Source organism: Suncus etruscus, chromosome 5 (genome assembly GCF_024139225.1).
Source record: "Suncus etruscus isolate mSunEtr1 chromosome 5, mSunEtr1.pri.cur, whole genome shotgun sequence".
NCBI lineage: Eukaryota > Metazoa > Chordata > Mammalia > Eulipotyphla > Soricidae > Suncus > Suncus etruscus.
The window spans coordinates 145,442,224-145,461,475 of record NC_064852.1 but is presented as its reverse complement, the minus strand read 5'-3'; the positions used below and the strand labels follow the sequence as shown (position 1 = coordinate 145,461,475).

General features: G+C 32.5%; 1 protein-coding gene and 1 non-coding gene across 2 annotated transcripts in view; both read right to left on the bottom strand.

The window, feature by feature from the left end:
- The window catches only part of ANGPT1 (angiopoietin 1), a 272,220-nt gene that overhangs the window by 16,929 nt on the left and 236,039 nt on the right, over positions 1–19,252 (bottom strand). Inside the window, exon 7 of the mRNA XM_049773961.1 lies at positions 14,726–14,892. Within this exon, the coding sequence (XP_049629918.1) occupies positions 14,726–14,892 (167 nt within the window). The remainder of the gene's footprint in view (positions 1–14,725; positions 14,893–19,252) is intronic.
- LOC126009962 (small nucleolar RNA SNORA65) lies at positions 17,942–18,032 on the bottom strand. Its single transcript, XR_007496112.1, has one exon. It is a non-coding gene; the product is annotated as a small nucleolar RNA SNORA65 (small nucleolar RNA).

The window sequence follows — 19,252 nt, the reverse complement described above, 5'->3', positions numbered from 1 at the left end:
AACCAAACAAATAAACAAGACAAGCAAACAAACAAAAACCAACCTCTTAAAAAGATTGGGATTTTCTTATATCATGTGTTGCTTCCTGAATAATTCACTGACCTCTGGATAATCTTCTGCTACCTGAATGATCAGTTCAACAGCCATCTCAGTTTAGGGGCTTTCTTTATATAATAAGTAAGCATAACAGTTAATTCTAAATATTGTAAAATTTGTGTTCATAACTGATGATTTTACAGTATAAACAAGATCAAGTTATTTAGATTAGTTCTCATTGTATTCCTAATCAAATAAAAGCAAGAAATGTTCTTTTCAGTGTCCCTTAGGGGAAGACAGAGAGAGAGGAAAGGGTGAGCAGAAGGTTGAAAATCATTGAGAGAATTATCTCGGGTTTTTTTTCCAGAGGAAATACTTTCTCTTGTTGTACTTGGACAATGTGTAGCTATAAGTTCTGTAAGGCCTCAGTGAACACGAGCAAATTATTCTCTCGACTAAAAACATCAGTATGCTTATCTCTCATCACAATTAGTGTAAGATAGAGTCCAAAATCCTTATCATTGATATGACCTTCCTTTTTCTTGTAGCACACTCAACCCCCACATAGAAGATATTTGTCAAACTTGAAGACAAGATATCTCCCACTTCTGAGTTTTTTTCTCTGTTATCATTTGCCATATTTTCCCATGAACACTTAACTCATATTTCACAAATCCCCAATATTACCTCCAAGAAACCATTCCTGATTCCCTTACTGTCCCCTAAAGAACCTCATTCACTCTCAAAGTCAGATGAATCCATTGCTTTCTTTACCACTCTATGGGCTATGAGTATGCAATGGGTCACATATAAATATTTTAAAAAAAGTAATTTATTTGGTTATTCTTAGTAAGTTATGATTTCACAAATTTTTTTAATTTACAAAAAATTTAAAAAGCCTCATCAGAGATTCTTGGATAACAGAGTAATGAATAGCTAGGTAATCAAAGCAGTATGGGATCCCCAGGACTGCATCATGTGGTTCTTGTAACTGAACCCAGTTTGGGCACATGGAAGTCAACATGGAATAATTTTGCAGGATCAGTAAATCTAAGGAAGAAACTGTGTTACTTTATGAACATATAATTTCACTTTCCTTACTGATAATAAAATCCATGTATGTCTTTTGATATATGAAAGAATAGTCTATCTTTGAAAAAAATAGAAAAATTACTCTTATCTACACCACAGTTTAAAATGTTGAAGTATATAACATTTTGGGGGAACAGTGCTAGATAGTAAAGTGGGCAGGGAGTTTGTCTTGCATGCATCCAACCCAGGTTCAATTCTTGGCACCCCAGGAGTGATGTCTGAGTGTAGAGCCAGAAATAAGACCTGAACACCACCAGCTGTGACTTCCCCTCAAAAAAGTGATGTGCATGGTGACCCTTCATTAGGAGTAATGCAAAGGACAATGTTACAAAAGGAGAGAAAAAGAGAGAATGTCTGCTCCAGGGACAGGTGGGGGAGTGTGAGCGGGATGGAAACTGGGCAAATTGGGGGCAGAAAATGTTCACTAGTGAAGGATGATGTATATTCTATGAGTGAAGCTCAACCATGAACTATTGAGTAACCACAGTGCTTAAATAAAATAATTACACATTTAGAAATACAGAAAAAAAAAGAATATAACACTTCATTAAAACTATTACTCTGAAACAGTCATCTGCAAAAATTTTATATCATAAAGTTCTGAGGCCAGAACTTTGTTGATTGGTTTGAAATAGAGTTTGATGGAATGTTTTTCCACCCACAGTGGCTTGTACATTCTAGATACACTTGCTCATATTTAAATATAAAGTGTAATCATAGATTAAATAAAAAGTTCAAAATAGTTTGGGATGAGCCAAACCATTGTTTTACAGATACTACTAGCTGTCTGGTTCTTTTTAGCTTTGTAGCATCATTTTTCATCATGTCTAATCTTTTTACACTTGTGCTTAAGAAATACCTAGCTACTTGAAGTTTACTAAACAAGATATGCTGGTTCCGACATCTGTGTTTTCACATATGCTATTCTTTTACCTAGCTTTTACTTTCAACGATTTTTCCAGCTAATTCCAATTTGTCATTTAATATCAAATTAAGATACTTTCTTGTCAGGTACTAACCTCTAGCAATTGGTTATGTCACCCTATTCATGAATGAACTACTATGATCAACAGCCTTTAAATTGTCCTGTCTACTTTTCATCTCCATCTATCCCCATTCGTATGAAAGAGGATGTATGAACACACTATTTTGTAACTATGCACATCCCTAGATTTTTCACCAAAGATTGCACATGATAGGGAACAACATATATTTTACTATAACCAAAAAAATTCATATTTTCAGGAATGGATTTACTAAGAAGATTCAGAGCAGCAGATCACAGCAAATCTTCTTAAACTTTCCTAGAGAAAGTTTTCAGTGCTTGCAGTTTCAGCAACCTTTCCCAATTTATAAGTTTCTAGAATACCAATTTTGAGTCTTAGAATTCTACCAATTGAAGATCAATGAGTATGATTTTTTCCTATCTTGATCATTCCAAAATTGCTTAAGAAAATAAGTTTCTTCTCCTAATTTTCAACACATTTGCTACCAGTTGCTGCCAAGATCATGCAGCTTAGAGAACCAGAATAATAGAAAAATTTTCATAAAAAGAGTGAAATAAGTTCTGCAACACTTACAAAAATGCAGGGCTTAAATTCACATAGGTGTCTTGAGAGATTTCTTTTCAATCCACATTGATGTGTTTTGTCCTTGAAATGCACATATGACATGGGAGAACTTTGATTTTTTAATGAATATTTTGTACTGAAAAAGACCTTAATCTTTAGGTCCTTATTTTATTTCTGAGGATATAAGTTTTGGAAAAGTGAAGTAATTTATTCCAGGTCATTCACAGAAGTACCTAAAAATCTAAGACTCTAGTCATTTCTTTTAACCCCTATAAGTTTTATTCATTATATCAAACTGCTTCTTATAAAGACCTTAGTCAAAAGTAAAACTCATGCAAAAAGACACTAAATGATCAATTCTATATTTTCAACTTTGGAGGGGTATCTTGCTTAAAAAATTTCATTAATCTCCTCATATAAAATCAGTTCTAATCAGTTCTAAGCTGACTATGACTTTACCCCCAAAATGAGCAGAACAAATAATACAAAAGAATATAATAATAGTATATAATTCAACATCATTCAACTTTACTAATACAAATTTTCCATTAGTTCCAAGAACGGCTATCTTTAGAATGATGTCTGTGAAAAACCACCAAATTATAAACAACAGAATTGTAAATAACATAACCTCGATCAATGAAAATTAATTAAAAATTTAAATCCAAAAACATGTCCTGATATTACCAGTGATTAGAGCTTTATTCAATAACCTAATGCCACATAGAAGATAATTTGGGGGGGGAAATGTAACTGAACATGTGAAAAATAACATGGAAAATAACTGTTTAAAAAGAAATATGTTTACTAATCATTTTTTGTTGTTGTTGTTGGATGGCAATTCCCAAGCACTAGGAATTCTGTATGGGACCTCTCTCATCAATTCCTCAGTGTAGAGGCCTAAGGATGTGATCCTGCTCAGACCCTTTAGTGTCTGTCTGTCATTACCCATGCCACCTCATTAGTGCTGGAGGCAAGTAGGGTCAGAGGCAGTGAGTACTCACACCTCAGTACAATCATTACTTGAAATGTCATGATTAGTTGGGTTTAGCTGCATGCAAGGAAATTTTCTTAACCTCTTAACCACATTTCTAGTTAATTAACTATAGTTCTACCTTTATGAGGCTGAAAAGTTTTAAATCATTTTCATGTTCTTTCTATACTAACTAGTATTCAACAGATTTCTAATTGATAAATATCAACCTTTTCAGTAAAAATAGCTAGCGGGTTTTCCCCAAAACATTTGAGGCAGCAGCCAAGGAGAATGTCAAAGGGAAATGGCAGATATGGGCTTTTTTAGGCCCATGAGTTTGGTCCCTGCATGCACGCATCACTCGCATCTCCCATCTTGAGATATGGACTTTCTTGTCTTCCTACTTTCATGCTGGGTTGTGTATGGGGGTTCTTTCTGCCTTTGGAGAAGCCCCATCTCTCTGTTTAGTACATTACTCTCTCCCTTTCTTATCTTCTCCTTCTCCTACATCAGTACCTTCCAATGAAGCCTGTTTTTACTTTAAAATTAAAAGGAATATAGTAGCCACTTCAATCATAAAAAACTTTATGTGTTTTGAACATTATCATGTCTTAAACAATTTCCTTTAAGAGGCTACATATTTCAGTGCAGATAAAAAACTTTTAAAATATGAATTAAGCTTAACCCAAATAATGAAGGGGCAAACTAACCTTTTATTCTTTGAAACATCATAAAATGGCAAGGACTACATGCTTAGATAATGTTCTTGTCCAAATGTTGATTTGAATCTGATCAGGAATAAATAGCTGATAAATGCAGATAGAAAATTCTGAGCAAAACTGATTTTATTCTCTTAAAAATCTTTAATCTTTAAAATTCTTATTGGTGGGTAAATTAGCTAAGTAATCTAGATTACAGAAAACTAGAGGACACATAAAATAAGTGATCTTAGACTGGATTTTGAATTAAAATATATAGATCAGCTTTATTTTGAATAGTGAAGGAGAATGGATGTCAATGTAGTAATATATTCTTATTGAATCATTTACAAATTTCCTGAGTGTGGTAAAATTCCATTAAAAATAACTTTAGGGGCCAGAGCTGTGATGCAAGTGGTAGGACATCTGTCTTGCACTTGCTAATCTAGAAAGGACCGCAATTCGACCCACCAGTGTCCTATATGGTTCTCCAAGCCAGGAGCATTTTCTGAGAGCATAGCCAGAAGTAACCCTTGAGTGTCACTAGAAGTGGCCAAAAAAAAAAAAAAGTAAAATAAAAATAACTTTAATGGATGAATAAAATTTAAATGTTGTCAAAATAAATAATAGATGCATACTTTTTATTGGTCTTTGTAACAAAAAGGTGAAGATGGGAAAGGGACATGTTCCTATTTTAGTACCACAAGAAGAGGAGAAATAGATTATTTGTACAAGATATCATTAGACTGTACTACAAGTTGGACACTATGGAAATGCCTCCCCGTCATTATTCTTTTCATTATGTATTCCTAAGGATCTTGTGTGAGATTAGGAAAGTTTAGTGAAGCAACATCCTGAACTCTGAACATCATTGGATATGTTGATATTCAAAGACAATACCCAAGATGAATTCTACTCAATTCTGCATCCAACTTTCTTTCATCAATTTGAAAATTAATTCACACAATTTACAAAAAGTTTTGATTGCAGGGCCGGAGAGGTGGCGCAGAGGTAGTGTGTTTGCCTTGCACGAGGCTGACCTAGGAAGGACTGCGGTTCGATCCCCTGCCATCACATATAGTCCGCTAAGCCAGGAGAGATTTCTGAAGTCACAGTCAGGAGTAACCCCTGAGCGTCACGGGATGTGACCCCCCCAAAAAATTTTGATTGCACTATCCTAGATTATAACAATACTACACTGAAATATTAGCACCCCCAAACTCTCTTGCTTTGGAAAATGATTCCTTCCACTTTGGTGGCTGAATGTGCATGGTTTCTTGAATTTTTCAGCAAGCTCTGGTTAAATCCATCACCAGGTAGGATTTCAAGCATATGAAAATAGTGAGACTTTTTTGATTTTCTATCTTCATCATTTATCCTTTATCACTCCAATTCACTTCATATTTGTGAAAATCTAACAAGTTAAGTAACTTTTAATTTCAGAACACTCATTGCGCTGTCTCCCAAACTGAACATTATCTAGCATATAACCAAATTGCATTGATAGATAATGAACCTAGACTTCATTATTTCCCTTTTTAATAACTTTGACATCTCCTGGTTTATATTTCAAAGTTGTTTTCAGTAGCTGAAAGTTGAAAATATACTTTTTAACTGAAAATTGGAGGCAGCAAGACTTTCATAAGAAATAAAAGCTCACTTAAATCCCTAAATTGATAGAAACGCATATTTAAGTAATTATTAGACCTATCAAAATTTAATAATTTAATTAAAGAATTGAATGACAATAAAATATATAAATAACTACATAAAAGTAATTATATTCAAGACAATATTTTTTGACAAGCAAGGAGTTTTGTAAATACTTTATTTTATGAGACAAATTACTGAGAATCAGAGAGATGATGTAATATGTTTGCAGACATTCAAATTAGAACAGAAATATGATCAGAAAAAGTATGTTTTATACCTTAGGGTATTACCTTAAATGTATTTTATTCTAGAATCAACTGATAGGTTTTCCTTTATTGAGCAATGGCCATGTGGTGAACATTGTGTGATCAAATCTTTAGTTTTATTTACATTAGTAAGTGTGGCTTGTGCAAAATATCATGCCTCAATTTTCTCGTCTTAAATCAAGATGTCTAATAGAATCAAGAGACCCAAACTATAGCAAGCTAACACAAAATGGATCTATTACACTGGTAGTCCTGGGGGCTTGGGGTGGAGATATAGTATGCATTTGGGAAATTATGTGAAGGGATATCAACAATGGTGGTGGGAATGGTTCTAAATCACTGTCACTAAATGCCTGAAATACAACTGTGAAAGACTTATAACTCACAATGGTCTCAATAATTAAAAAAAAAGATGTCTACTACTTTTGCACACTAATAAAATCTTATATAGTCATTGTAGTTAATATTACATACAAGGAAATAGAGCTTACCAACTGAAAGTAAAAAAGGTCTCTATAGTGTATACTGTATAACTCACAATGGGCATCAGAGAAAAATCTCATTATTAGTAGACAATATTTAAAAATCAAGATGTATTCAGATAGGGTTTGTGTGTAGTTGAGAAGTATGGCATAAATAGAGACATGAAACTTTTAGTGAAACTGTAGGTATCTATTGGAACAGAAACATCATGGAGGAGCTGATTGGGTGACTCTGAGGTAGAGTAGCAATAGCTAAGTAATCAGGGAATGAGTGGCCAGAGTATTAAGTTTTAAGTGGAGATTTTTAACCTGTAGACATGGTGAAATATTTGAAGGTGGGCAGAGACCAATCAGATATTCTTTTAGCAAAACCATTCCAAAAGTAGAATAGAAGATATATTTGAGAACATTAAAACTGAAGGTAGGAAAGTCCTATAATATTCTGGGTGTTAGATGATGAGGTTCTGGGGGTAATGACACTTGTCTAGAGAAAGTTTTTTAATAATTTCACATGATTATGTGTTATTTTACATGATATTTTAATTGTGACACTCATATTATTTTTTCTTCTTTATATTCTCTTGGGTTCTGAGACTTTATTTTCTATCTGGGAAAATTATTTGGTATTTCTTAGAGGATAAAGGAAGACATATGTGTCACACATATATTTGTAAGCTCATCCATTCACAGTTATTTTCAATCACTATATATCTATAATATGAGAAGGAGCCAAAATTAAGTTTATGTATCATGGCCATAATTATTTTCAGGATTTAAAGTATGCAATTTCTGTTTATATAGAATATTTTTTAAATAAAATGTTCAACTTCTAAATGTAATTTGAAAGAAGAAAATATTAAAACGCATATACACATTTTAATATAATACAGAACAAAAAGCATAATCTTTATTTTACTTGGATTCAGTTGAATTAAATTTCAATTTAACAAAGCTTCAAGATTTAAACATATCTAATAATATGTGCTTCAAAACACTCTTGTGATTATTTCTGCATAATTAATGTGTTAAAATAAATACTCCATATATATTAGTATTGAATAATTTGTCACACAACAATAATTCACGTTTAATTTAGAGGGAAAAAATGTGTGGAGGGAAAGCCCAAACACTCAAAACCACACAACTTGAGTGAAATATGGTTTAGCTGGACTAGGAAATAAGAACTAGGTATAAACAAACAATGTGTTTGAAGAAAAAAGTCACAACTCTGTAACTTCACTTTTGTAAGTTTCTGTTAGATCTTCAACAGTATAAAGTTGGGGATTTTCTATATATGTATATGTCATATAGATTTATTTACGAAGAAGAGGCTGTAGTAGTTACAGACAGATTTGCTTCCAGAAAGTTCTTTCCAGAGAATCGACTAGTGTACCAACTTTATTAGAACAGCATTAAAGAATGGGAACCCAATGAATGAGGTAGGAGTCAAATATCCCATATTTAATGATTCCCCTCGCTTTGGCAAAATATTGCATATTTCTTGAACTGAGCTTTATTTTCTTTTAAAACCAAAGTATGAAATAAAATGATTAAGGTCTTTCTGAATTTATACTTCTGCTTCCCAGTGTTCAAAGTTCTTTCAAAAAAAAAAAAAAGAAAGAAAAGAAGGAAAGAAGAAAAAGGAAGGAAGGATAGAAGAAGAAAAGAAAGAAAGAAAGAAAGAAAGAAAGAAAGAAAGAAAGAAAGAAAGAAAGAAAGAAAGAAAGAAAGAAAGAAAGAAAGAAAGAAAGAAAGAAAGAAAGAAAGAAAGAAAGAAAGAAAGAAAGAAAGAAAGAAAGAAAGAAAGAAAGAAAGAAAAGAAAGAGAAAGAAAGAAAGAAAGAAAGAAGAGAGAAAGGAAGAAAGAAAGAAGAAAGAAAGAAAGAAAGAAAGAAAGATGAAAGAAAGAAAGAAAGAAAGAAAGAAAGAAAGAAAGAAAGAAAGAAAGAAAGAAAGAAAGAAAGAAAGAAAGAAAGAAAGAAAGAAAGAAAGAAGAAAGAAAGAAAGAAGAGAGAAAGAAAGATGGACAATCCATGATGTTTCTTTTGTTTTCATATTTATCAGAATTTTTTATCACAGATCTACATTGCATGAGTGAAGATGAGAATCACATAGACATTGAACAAATTTTAAAAATGCTCAATTTTGGGTACTTTAAGAGAAAGTGTGTGTTCCCTTTTTATGTAGATGGTACTCCTTACGCCTGAAGCCTATTTGGGGGGATGCACATTTTTGTTAAACTTACCCTCAACACTCTTTTTCTTCTTAACATAACTCCAATCTTATCTTCTCGATAAGTGTACAGAGATATATACAGGCCCAAACACATGCATGAACACATACATAAAAGCACACATACCTCTACCTACAGAGAAATGAGAAACACTTTGGAAAGAAAACAAAGCCTTTTCTTCAGGAGCCTAGAAAAAGACTAGACTAATTATATGCTAGTCCTATTGTCAGGCTTCTGACATTAGCCAAACTTCATATAGTTTCAAGTTTCAGGTCAAAACATTTATATAAGAGTCCCCTGATGTTTTACAGTGGTTTTACTTGTTATAAAAGTCTCAAAATATTGACCTCCTTGGAACATTTCTTACACTCCATTGCATTTTATAAATGTCTGTTCTTAGGTTTCTTAAGTTGCCATTATGAACACCCTTCCTCCCTCCCATGAGACTATCAAATCTTTAGATAATTTCTCATCCTCCATTGCAGTGACATCATCACTGCTGCTAAGAAAATGATTATTATGTCTCCAAGGATTTCATCCCCTACATAATCTATTACAATAAAATGAGATGTTCTGTGAAAAAGCTGTAGATTCAAACTCCTAAAGCATGGTATGTCTTAGAAAGACAAATAAGCAGCAGGAACAGTTGAATTATGAGGCGATGACCACACAGGTTGGAAGAAAAACAGAAAACTTAGGTTGCTTTCCCTACATTGGGCTTAAAACAATCTGCCAAACCTTAAATGCATACAATCATGTTTCCAAGATGAATGCTGAATAGTAGCAATATTTAGTTTAAAAATCATTACAACTCTAATTTGTTGATTATAAAATGGACTGGCATATGATTATTAGATTCTCAATTTACCAAACATAGCATCAATGTACAAAGATTTACAATAAATTGAAATGCATTCATTGATCTCAAGAAATGACAATTACTTGTTAAGGACTTAAATAATAAATTTAGGCTAAATGATATAGGAGACTAGAGATATTGTCACTAAAATCAGCATTGATTATTTGGTTTTGTTAACACCAAAAATAAAATTAAATAAGAAAATTTATCATACTGCATTATTTCAAGCTGCATCTTAGCGTTTTTTCCTCCAGATAAAAATGCTTAATTAAAAAAACAAAGGTGCTAACAAAATAATAAGATTTTGCCTATTTTATATCTACAGTGATGTACCATGTTTATTAATGCTGTCATTTAAATTTATTTTTGATTTTTACATTACTCATTAAAATTATGCCTTACCTAATATTGTCTGTGGCTCAATAAAAATAGTTTTTTTAAAATATAATAAGATGGGTGAGAACACACACAAATACTAACTCATTCATATGTGAAATAGAAAGAAACAAAGCAAACAAACAAAATAGTATAAAAATAATATGTAGAATTTGGTGACAAAACTGTGGCTCTGAAGGTCTGGGGAGCTCAAGGATAGTGGTGAAGAATTATTAAAATTTTGCTAGTATAGATAGATTTGAAGATGTATGAACTTATACCCCTAAATAAATATAATGCTATAAATATATTACTCCAATAGGAACACCATATAGGCACAAAGGAGACATAAGTAGAAAGTTGTACAGTTGTTGACAGGTGCTGGCAAACACATATCCTCCCAGAACTACTCAGATTAGTTTAGTGTTATAGATTCTATTGGGTGCTTGTGACTGTGTGTGATCCCTAGGTGCTGCCTAGCCTGAAAAGTTTTTCCATCACTGACACTCTCAGGAAGCAGAAACAGTGACTCCATTAGACAACTGTGCACTAGCTGCTATGAACCGCCAAATGCTGCCCATACTAGCTGAACTCTGAACCCTCACCCCTGGTCCTCACATAGCACTAGGCATAATAAAGAAAGAAAAAGAGGCTTAAATAATCTAACTATACTAAATTCTTATAGAATAGAAAGAGAACAAATTAAAGCTAAAATAAGAAGGAAAGAAATAATATGAATTAGTAAAAATAAATCAAAATGACAATAGCAAGATATTAATGAAACTAAGAGCTGATTCTTAAATAAAAAAACAACCCTTGCCCAATCTTTAGTTAGACTTATGAGGAAAGAAGTCTATTAAAAAGAAAGACCCATTAAATATAATCATAAACAAATTATGCAGAGTAATTATTATAAGGTAACATACTGTGAAATTGTCCTTTAAAATACTCTTTTTTTTAATATAAATTTTTATTTTGATCATAGTGGCTTACATATTGTTGACAATAATATTTTAGGTACATATTTACATAAAATCAGGGGGATTCCCATCGCCAAATTGTCCTCCCTACACCCCCGTTTCTGTCCTACCTCCCTTTTCCTTTTCCCTCACCCCAGGGCAGGTAGAATATGTGGTCTCCTCTGTATCTAACCCACTACTTAGTAGACTTGCACCTGTTTGGTCTTGATGCCTCCCTTATTTCCCCCTCTAACTGGAGTCAGGACTAGCTAGTTCAAGTTGCATGGTTTTGTTTGAAGGAGAGAAAAGTTACTCTGCATAATTTGTTTATATAATATTCAAATATGTCATATAGTCCATATATTTTACTATAACATATGCAACATATTTATGTATAAACAATATACTTTTATTCTATCCACTATATTTATTTGTTAGGGGAAAGAGATGGTCATTAGTTAATGATAATTTTTATTAGAAATTAAACTACAACTTAATTACAAACTACAGAGTCAGAAAGTACATTTGTTGGAATACATAAATATTATTATATAAACACTCTATGATTAAAATTTTCTTTGAGATGTAATAGTGCTTTAAAGTATACAATTGTTAAAATATAAATTTGAAGTCTTATATAAAGATATTAAACAAAATCAAGTATTTTCATATTTTTAGTCTTCCAAATACATATTTCAATGATAGAATATATTGAATTTTAGCAACTACAAGTTTAGTGCCGATTAATAAAATTGCAAAGAAATATAAATCAATAAATATCAATAAATAATAGTTTCTATGTCTACAATAAACCTACAATGATAATAGTAATAAATGCTTTTATTTTGATTTTGTATATTGGACACTGGGACTTAATATATGAATACACCATCTCATTGCATGCTCCCATATGCTGAATTTATTTATCAATTTGTAAGATACTGAAATCAACATATAAAGAATAAATTGCATTTTGTAAAAGTTGTGCAAAAAATTTTAAATTACAAGGATTTGAAAATTTTCAATGGGGTTAATCTAACAGTAACAGAAATTCAAGTGCGAAGATTTTATGTTAAATGCATTTAATCACATTAAAGTTTTTAATATGAAAAAAAAATATAATCATAAATGAAGGGGATTTAAAACAGATAACAAGACTACACAGATGAAAAGATTATATGACTATTATGGAAAACTCCATGCCATTAAATTGGAGAATCTATTTTTTGTCCCTCAATTCACAATACAAACAAACAAAAAAAAACACCCAAAATTGGAGAGTCTAGAAAAATGACCAATTTTTACATTATTTAACCTCGTATGAATGAATATGGATAAAAGAGAAAACCTAACCATGCCACTCACAAATAAAATTAAAATAGTAATTCCTATAAAACAGAAGCCCACATCTGAGGCTTTATGAGTAAATTATATCAAACTTTCAAAGACAAATAATTACCTTTGTAATTACTCTTTGTAAACCTTACAAAAATACTGAAGAAACAGAATTCTCATAAGCAATTCCATAAGGTCAACATTAGCCAGAAACCAATTGCAACAGAGTAAACATTGAAAAAGAAGTTGGTAAACAAATTTCCCTGATTATACAAAGTGCAGAAGTAAACAGTAAAGTTTCACTAAATTAAATTCTATATTTAAAATATTATACAGGAGGATCAAATGAGATTTATTCCAGACATTCAAGTGGTATTTAAAAATATGCACAGCAATTCATGGATAGGAAAAATAACAATAACAAAGATTAAAAGTTTTATGTTCATCTCAGTAGATATAGAAAAAGATTTTGACATTTTTTTACATAGGAAAAGAAACCTCTCAGCAAAATGGAGTTAGGAAAAACTTGCTTAAATATTGTACATATAATATAAATCCACAAATATATATAATAATTTACAACAAATATCATACATAATAGTGAAAAACTAAAAGCTTTCCGCTAAGATTTGGCACAAGAAAAGGATCTCCACTCTCACTACCATTACTCACCTGAATATTGGAAGCCCTATGCATAACAATTAGACCAGAAAAAAAAATAAAAGGATTCAAATTGAAAAAGAAGAAAATGGGATCTCTTTGTAAATGACATAAAAATATAGATATTTCTCTAAGAATGTACACAGGTAACCAATATGCACCTGGAAAATACTAGTATCATTTATTATCAAATAAATAAAAACCAAAATAAAAATTCACATATACATTTACACTACTGATGATATATCTGCACATATGTATATATAGGTTAAAAACAATATATATTATATTTAAACATATATACATATATATATAGGTTAAAACAAGAGCTAGTAGAAAGAATAGAGAAATAGGAACTTTACTGTTGCTGGAAAGGTAAACTGGTTTGGTCTATAGAATATAATAGATTTATTTCTCAAAATTAAAAACAAAACCAGATCATATTTTAAAATATGTTCAATGATACATTTTATTTAGAAATCTGACTCTGATTCCACTCCTATTTTTCCCAACGACAATAACAAAAACCCTGACTCATTATAAAAGGCATTTCATACTTCTGTTCATTGAGTGCTATTTCAATAGCTTAGATCTGGAAACAACTAAATGTCCAAAAATAGATAAGTGGATAAAGAAAATTTTGTGTTATACATATATATGAATATGTACGTATGTATACAAATGATAATATTTATATGTAAGGAATAATGAAATCTTTTATTTTGATGCAAAATAGAAAGAAATAGATGTCATTTTAACTGAAAAGTAAGTCAGGTGTAAGAAAATTAAACATGTGGTTTACAAAAAAACAAATCAAATGAACATATGATGTCCAGTAAAAACAAATTCTTAAATTTATAACAGAGCAGAAGTTACCACTGGAGAAGCAAACAGAAAGGGTCCTATGAACAGTTGTGGAGACATATTGGCACTTTGGTGAGGGCATGATGTGACAAAATTGTCCTACTAAAAGATAACATTTTGCTTGTTTGTTGTTTGGGAGTCATACATGGGAATGCTCAGGGGTTACTTCTGGTTCTGCACTCAGGAATTACTCCTGGCTGTGCTTGAGGACCACATAAAATGAATAGTTGGGGATCAAACTTGGGATGACTGAGTGCAATGCAAGTACTTTACCAGTTGTACTAATGCTCTGGCCTCCTACCCATTGACATTCTTATAAACCAATGTTACTTCAATAAAAATCAAATAATAATTTAAAATAAATTTATGTTTAAGACATGAAAGTAAAGTTTAAAATAGATACATAAAAAACAAAGTAGAAAATCTTATGAGAGTATTAATTCAAGACACTGATTTTGAGCCAAATACTTGCCATCAGTTTTACAAAAATAAATTTACTAGACCTTACTAACAATACCAACATTAGAAATAATGTTGAAATAATTAGAAACAATAAAATTGTGCTTGGTTTAATTTGCCACACTCTGAGATTTGAGCCATGTTTTCTATGGTAAAACTTATGTAGTTTTGGGTTTAAAGCAGAAAAGCGCTATATGAAAGCTGGACTTACCTGTACTTTTGCTTTTCATTTTCTATGTTGAATCTGTCGTATTGTGAGTAGGCTCTGTTTCCTTCCCAGTCCATTAGCTCAATTCTTAGTGTGTACTGCCTCTGACTGGTTATGGCAAAAATAAACTCATTCCCCAGCCAATATTCACCGGAGGGATTCCCAAACCCCTATAAAAATATGAGATGTAGTTGTTACTTCAGAGAAGTTCTTTCCATGTTCAGCATTCTAAATCATCATATGCCACCCATTAAAGGTAGATACTCTTTCCTTTCATATCTCACACTTTATTTTCTTGATCATTGACTCAGTAATGGTCTATTTACCTCCATGAGGCAGACTTCTAATGCTTCTTTAATAAAATTACACAATTATATCTGTATAGACATGCTGTTTTTGCATTAAATCTTGTTAAGAAGCTCACAGTAAGTAAGCATTTCAGAGTTTGCTTTTAAAATATTTTCTAAAATACTAAAAACTAAATTTTTAATATAATTTTTATTTTGATCATAGTGGCTTACATATTGTTGACAATAATATTTTAGGTACATATTTACATAAAATCAGGGGGGATTCCCATCACCTAATTGTCCTCTCTACACCTCCGTTTTCGTCCTACCTCCCATATCCTCTTCCCCCACCCCCAGGGCTGCTAGACTATGTGGTCCCCTCTGTACCTAGCCTACTACTTAGTAGTCTTGCACCTGTTTTGTCTTGGTGCCTCCCTTATTTCCCCCTCTAACTGAGAGGCAGGACTAGCTAGTTTAAGTTACGTGGTTTTGCTAAAAAACAGATTTTAAAACATATTTAAATTTTAAATGAACATCAGAATAACAATTAATTGGACTGTACTCTCTATTTCACATATTATTATTATTGATACTCCTATATTTACTATTTTGTAGTTACATTATATTTCAGTTAGTGCATAAAGAGGTCCTTAACTTTTAAAAATTCTTTAACATTGTTGATTTTTAAAAATTAGTACATTTATAAATATAATAGAAAAGATATCTTTGGCATGGATTTAGATTTTTGAGAAAGAAGGTTTTATAAATAAAGATTAGTAAATGAACCTCTGTACCTGAATCTCAACCTGGCCCTCTTATTCTCTTTAGAGCAATTTTAATCCTGGTTCTTAAGTATTCAAAAATTATTTTTTGTGGAGAAAAAGTAGCTTCCTTAATATTGACGTTAGTGAGAAAACAATAAAGAGCCTTAAAATACCACGAATGCTCCAGAATTTGTGTCTTCACAGTTGTAGAAATTATTTCAAGGTAATGATTAAAATTCAATAAAAAAATCAGTTCACACATTTGTCTGATTAAACATACTGTGTGCTCCATGAGGAAAGAAATTTATGTATTTGAGAATTCTTAAGGAGCAGTGTCATGTTAGTATACAATGGGTACTTTAAGTGCTTTACTAAAGTTTGAAGAAAAAAGAAAGCGAAAAGGAAGGAGGACGGAAGGAAGGAAGGAAGGAAGGAAGGAAGGAAGGAAGGAAGGAAGGAAGGAAGGAAGGAAGGAAGGAAGGAAGGAAGGAAGGAAGGAAGGAGGGAGGGAGGGAGGGAGGGAGGGAGGGAGGGAGGGAGGGAGGGAGGGAGGAAGGAAGGAAGGAAGGAAGGAAGGAAGGAAGGAAGGAAGGAAGGAAGGAAGGAAGGAAGGAAGGAAGGAAAGGAGGGAGGGTGGGAGGGAAGGAAGGAATGAGGGAGGGAGGGAGGGAGGGAATGAGGAAGGGAGGGAGGAAGGAATAATGGGAAGAGAAAAGGAGGAAGGGTGGGAGAGAGGATGAAGGAAAAAGGGAGGGAGGGAGAATGAAGGAAAATAGGGAGGGAGGTGAAAGGGAGGGAAGGAGAAGGAAGGAGGGAAGGAAGGATAAAAGGAAAGAAGGAAGGAGAAAAGACAAAAGGAATGAAGGTACGAAGTGAGGGAGGGAGGAAGAAAAGAATTAAGGAAGGGAGGGAGGAAGGAAGGAGCAAAGGAACAAATAAAAAAATAAATTGGCGATGAAAGGAAGAAAACAAGATATTTGAGGACTTTTCTGTGGTGTTCAGAGAAGTAATCTTAAAACACAGATTAAAGAATTGTAGGAAAGAGGGCTATATCACAGTAGGTAGGGCACTTGCCTTGCTTATGGCCAACTAAAGTTTGATTCCTGGCTCCCCACATTGGCCCCAAGTTGGCCAGGAATGATTTATCAAAACAGAACCAGGAGTAATGCCTGATCTCTGATGGGTGTGACCAAAAATAGAAAAATAAAAACAAAACAAAAATTATAGAAAAAAAATTTTTAATTGCCCAATTGAATTAAAATTGGAACCATCATTAAAATATGCCTGTTTCCAAATTGAATCAATGTATTGAGAACCACAAACTTGTATCTGAAAGGCATCCCATTTAGTTTCATGTATTTCAATATTGGAACTAATAGACTATATTCTGATGTTTTAGAAGTAAACATCGGTTACATAAAGTATTTATTATACTAATTTATAGTAAGATAAAGAATTAGAGAAGTGTTAGCAAATCACAGAAATTCTCATTTTATTCAGCACAGATGACAGTGAACCTTTGTTTCCTTCTCAATTTAACAATAAATCAATTTTATGGAATTTTAAGACAGTAAAGTATTCTTAATGCTTTTGTCTTTAACCAAGTTAGCACATGAGTCAGTTTTCTCCAATCCCCTTTTAAAATATAGTGATATCCAGAGTGTTGTAAAAACATTAGAATAACAGACAAAATTATAGCTATCTCTGCCAATTGAGTTAGTTACTAAAGACCAGTTCTGTTTGGTCCCAAACTTGTTTTTCTCCAGTTATGTTATCATAGTTACAAGATTTACAATCTGACATAAATGAGTTAAATGGTGAAATAACTATAATATCGGACGTGATTTGAACATAAAGGTTTGCAGAGTGAAAGCAATGGAAATGGAAAAATGCTCTTGAATTATGTGCTGCTGCAATAACGAAGGTGGAGTAGAGCGGTGAGTGCAGTTATAGAAATAACTACACTGAGAACTACCATAACCATGTGAATGAATGAGGGAACTGGAAAGCCTGTCTAGAGTACAGGTGGGGGTGGAGTGGGATGGAGGGAGATTTGAGATATTGGTGGTGGGAATGTTGCACTGGCGAAGGGGACTATTCTTTACATGACTGAAACCTAATCACAATCATATTTGTTTTTTTTGTTTTTTTTTTTTTCTTTTTCCGCATGTTCCCATGCTCTCGGCACAGAGTCATCCACATGTAGGACAACCCTGTTTCCTAAGCTGGGGTTACTCTCAGCTCACCACTGGCACAATCATATTTGTAATCAAGATGTTTAAATAAAAAAAAAAAGAGTTAAAAGAAAGTTGGAGGATTTTAAACTTGCATGCCTTAAATTGTTTAGTATGTATTTCATTGATTAAAATTAGTGAAAATTAGAATTTTGATGCATTCCATTATACAAAGTTTAAAAAAGGCCCACTGGGTTTGGCTCTCGACATTAAAAATGTGGGCATATAAACATCTTTTTATCTTTAAAGATAAACATAACAAATATCTTTTTATCTTTAAAGTAAAAGAAACATATTAATGAATACAGACATACTTTTAGAACTAATGCACTAAATTTCACTTAGATTTTTTTTTTGTATTGACTGAACACTCTTAACCAAGTTATTTAGCTAATAAGAGTGTGGATTAAATACAGCTTTGAAAACTATCTGCTTAATTTACAGCAAAGTGGTTCTTTTTTTCTCTATACTTAAGATTGTCAAATTACATTTTGCAAAAAAGTCCACAAATGCAGAACCCAGGAGTACAATGTAGGATGTCCTAAGCTTTTTACAGATTCTCATAGCAATTGTTTTATGTACAAGCTCTTTAGCATTCGATGCTACATACCAGTGAAAAACGCAAAGCTTATCTTCTTTGAGCAATAAGCAGAAAGGTATAGAGAAGAGAAAGTCAAAGAATTAGCACATTCTTAATTGCGGCAGCCACTGGGAAGGAAATGCAGACTGTTGGGAATTTTCCTTACATTTCTTCTTAATTCAGACATGTCAAAACTCTCCCCATAGCCACTTGATGGTTCCCTCTTCTGAGCAGTGAGAAGGGACTCAGCAATTATACTAAATGTGAATAAGGAGGCTGGGAATGATGAAGTGTTAAGTTTTAGGTCACATATTTCCATGCTGTTGAAAGCTTTGCATGAATAAAACTCTCCAGCTTCCCCAGGGAAAAGTGCAGTGATCTCTACCAAGCTTCAGAAATAGAAGTGCTTTAATGTCATTCCTATAAAAGCCCCCCAATCCCATCTTGGCATGCAGACATGTAGCTCCTCTAAGAAGAGATTAACACCCAGTCCTGAACACTTGTCTGTTTCTCACTGAATTATAGAGCAAGAAACAGTGGACAACAAACAAACAAACAAACAAAAAGTTCTTAGAAACAAAACAAATTTGAAACTAAAATTTTACTTCATGTGCCTTATGGGAAAAACTCAAACCCTGCTGTAGAAAAACACTGTGGAGAGG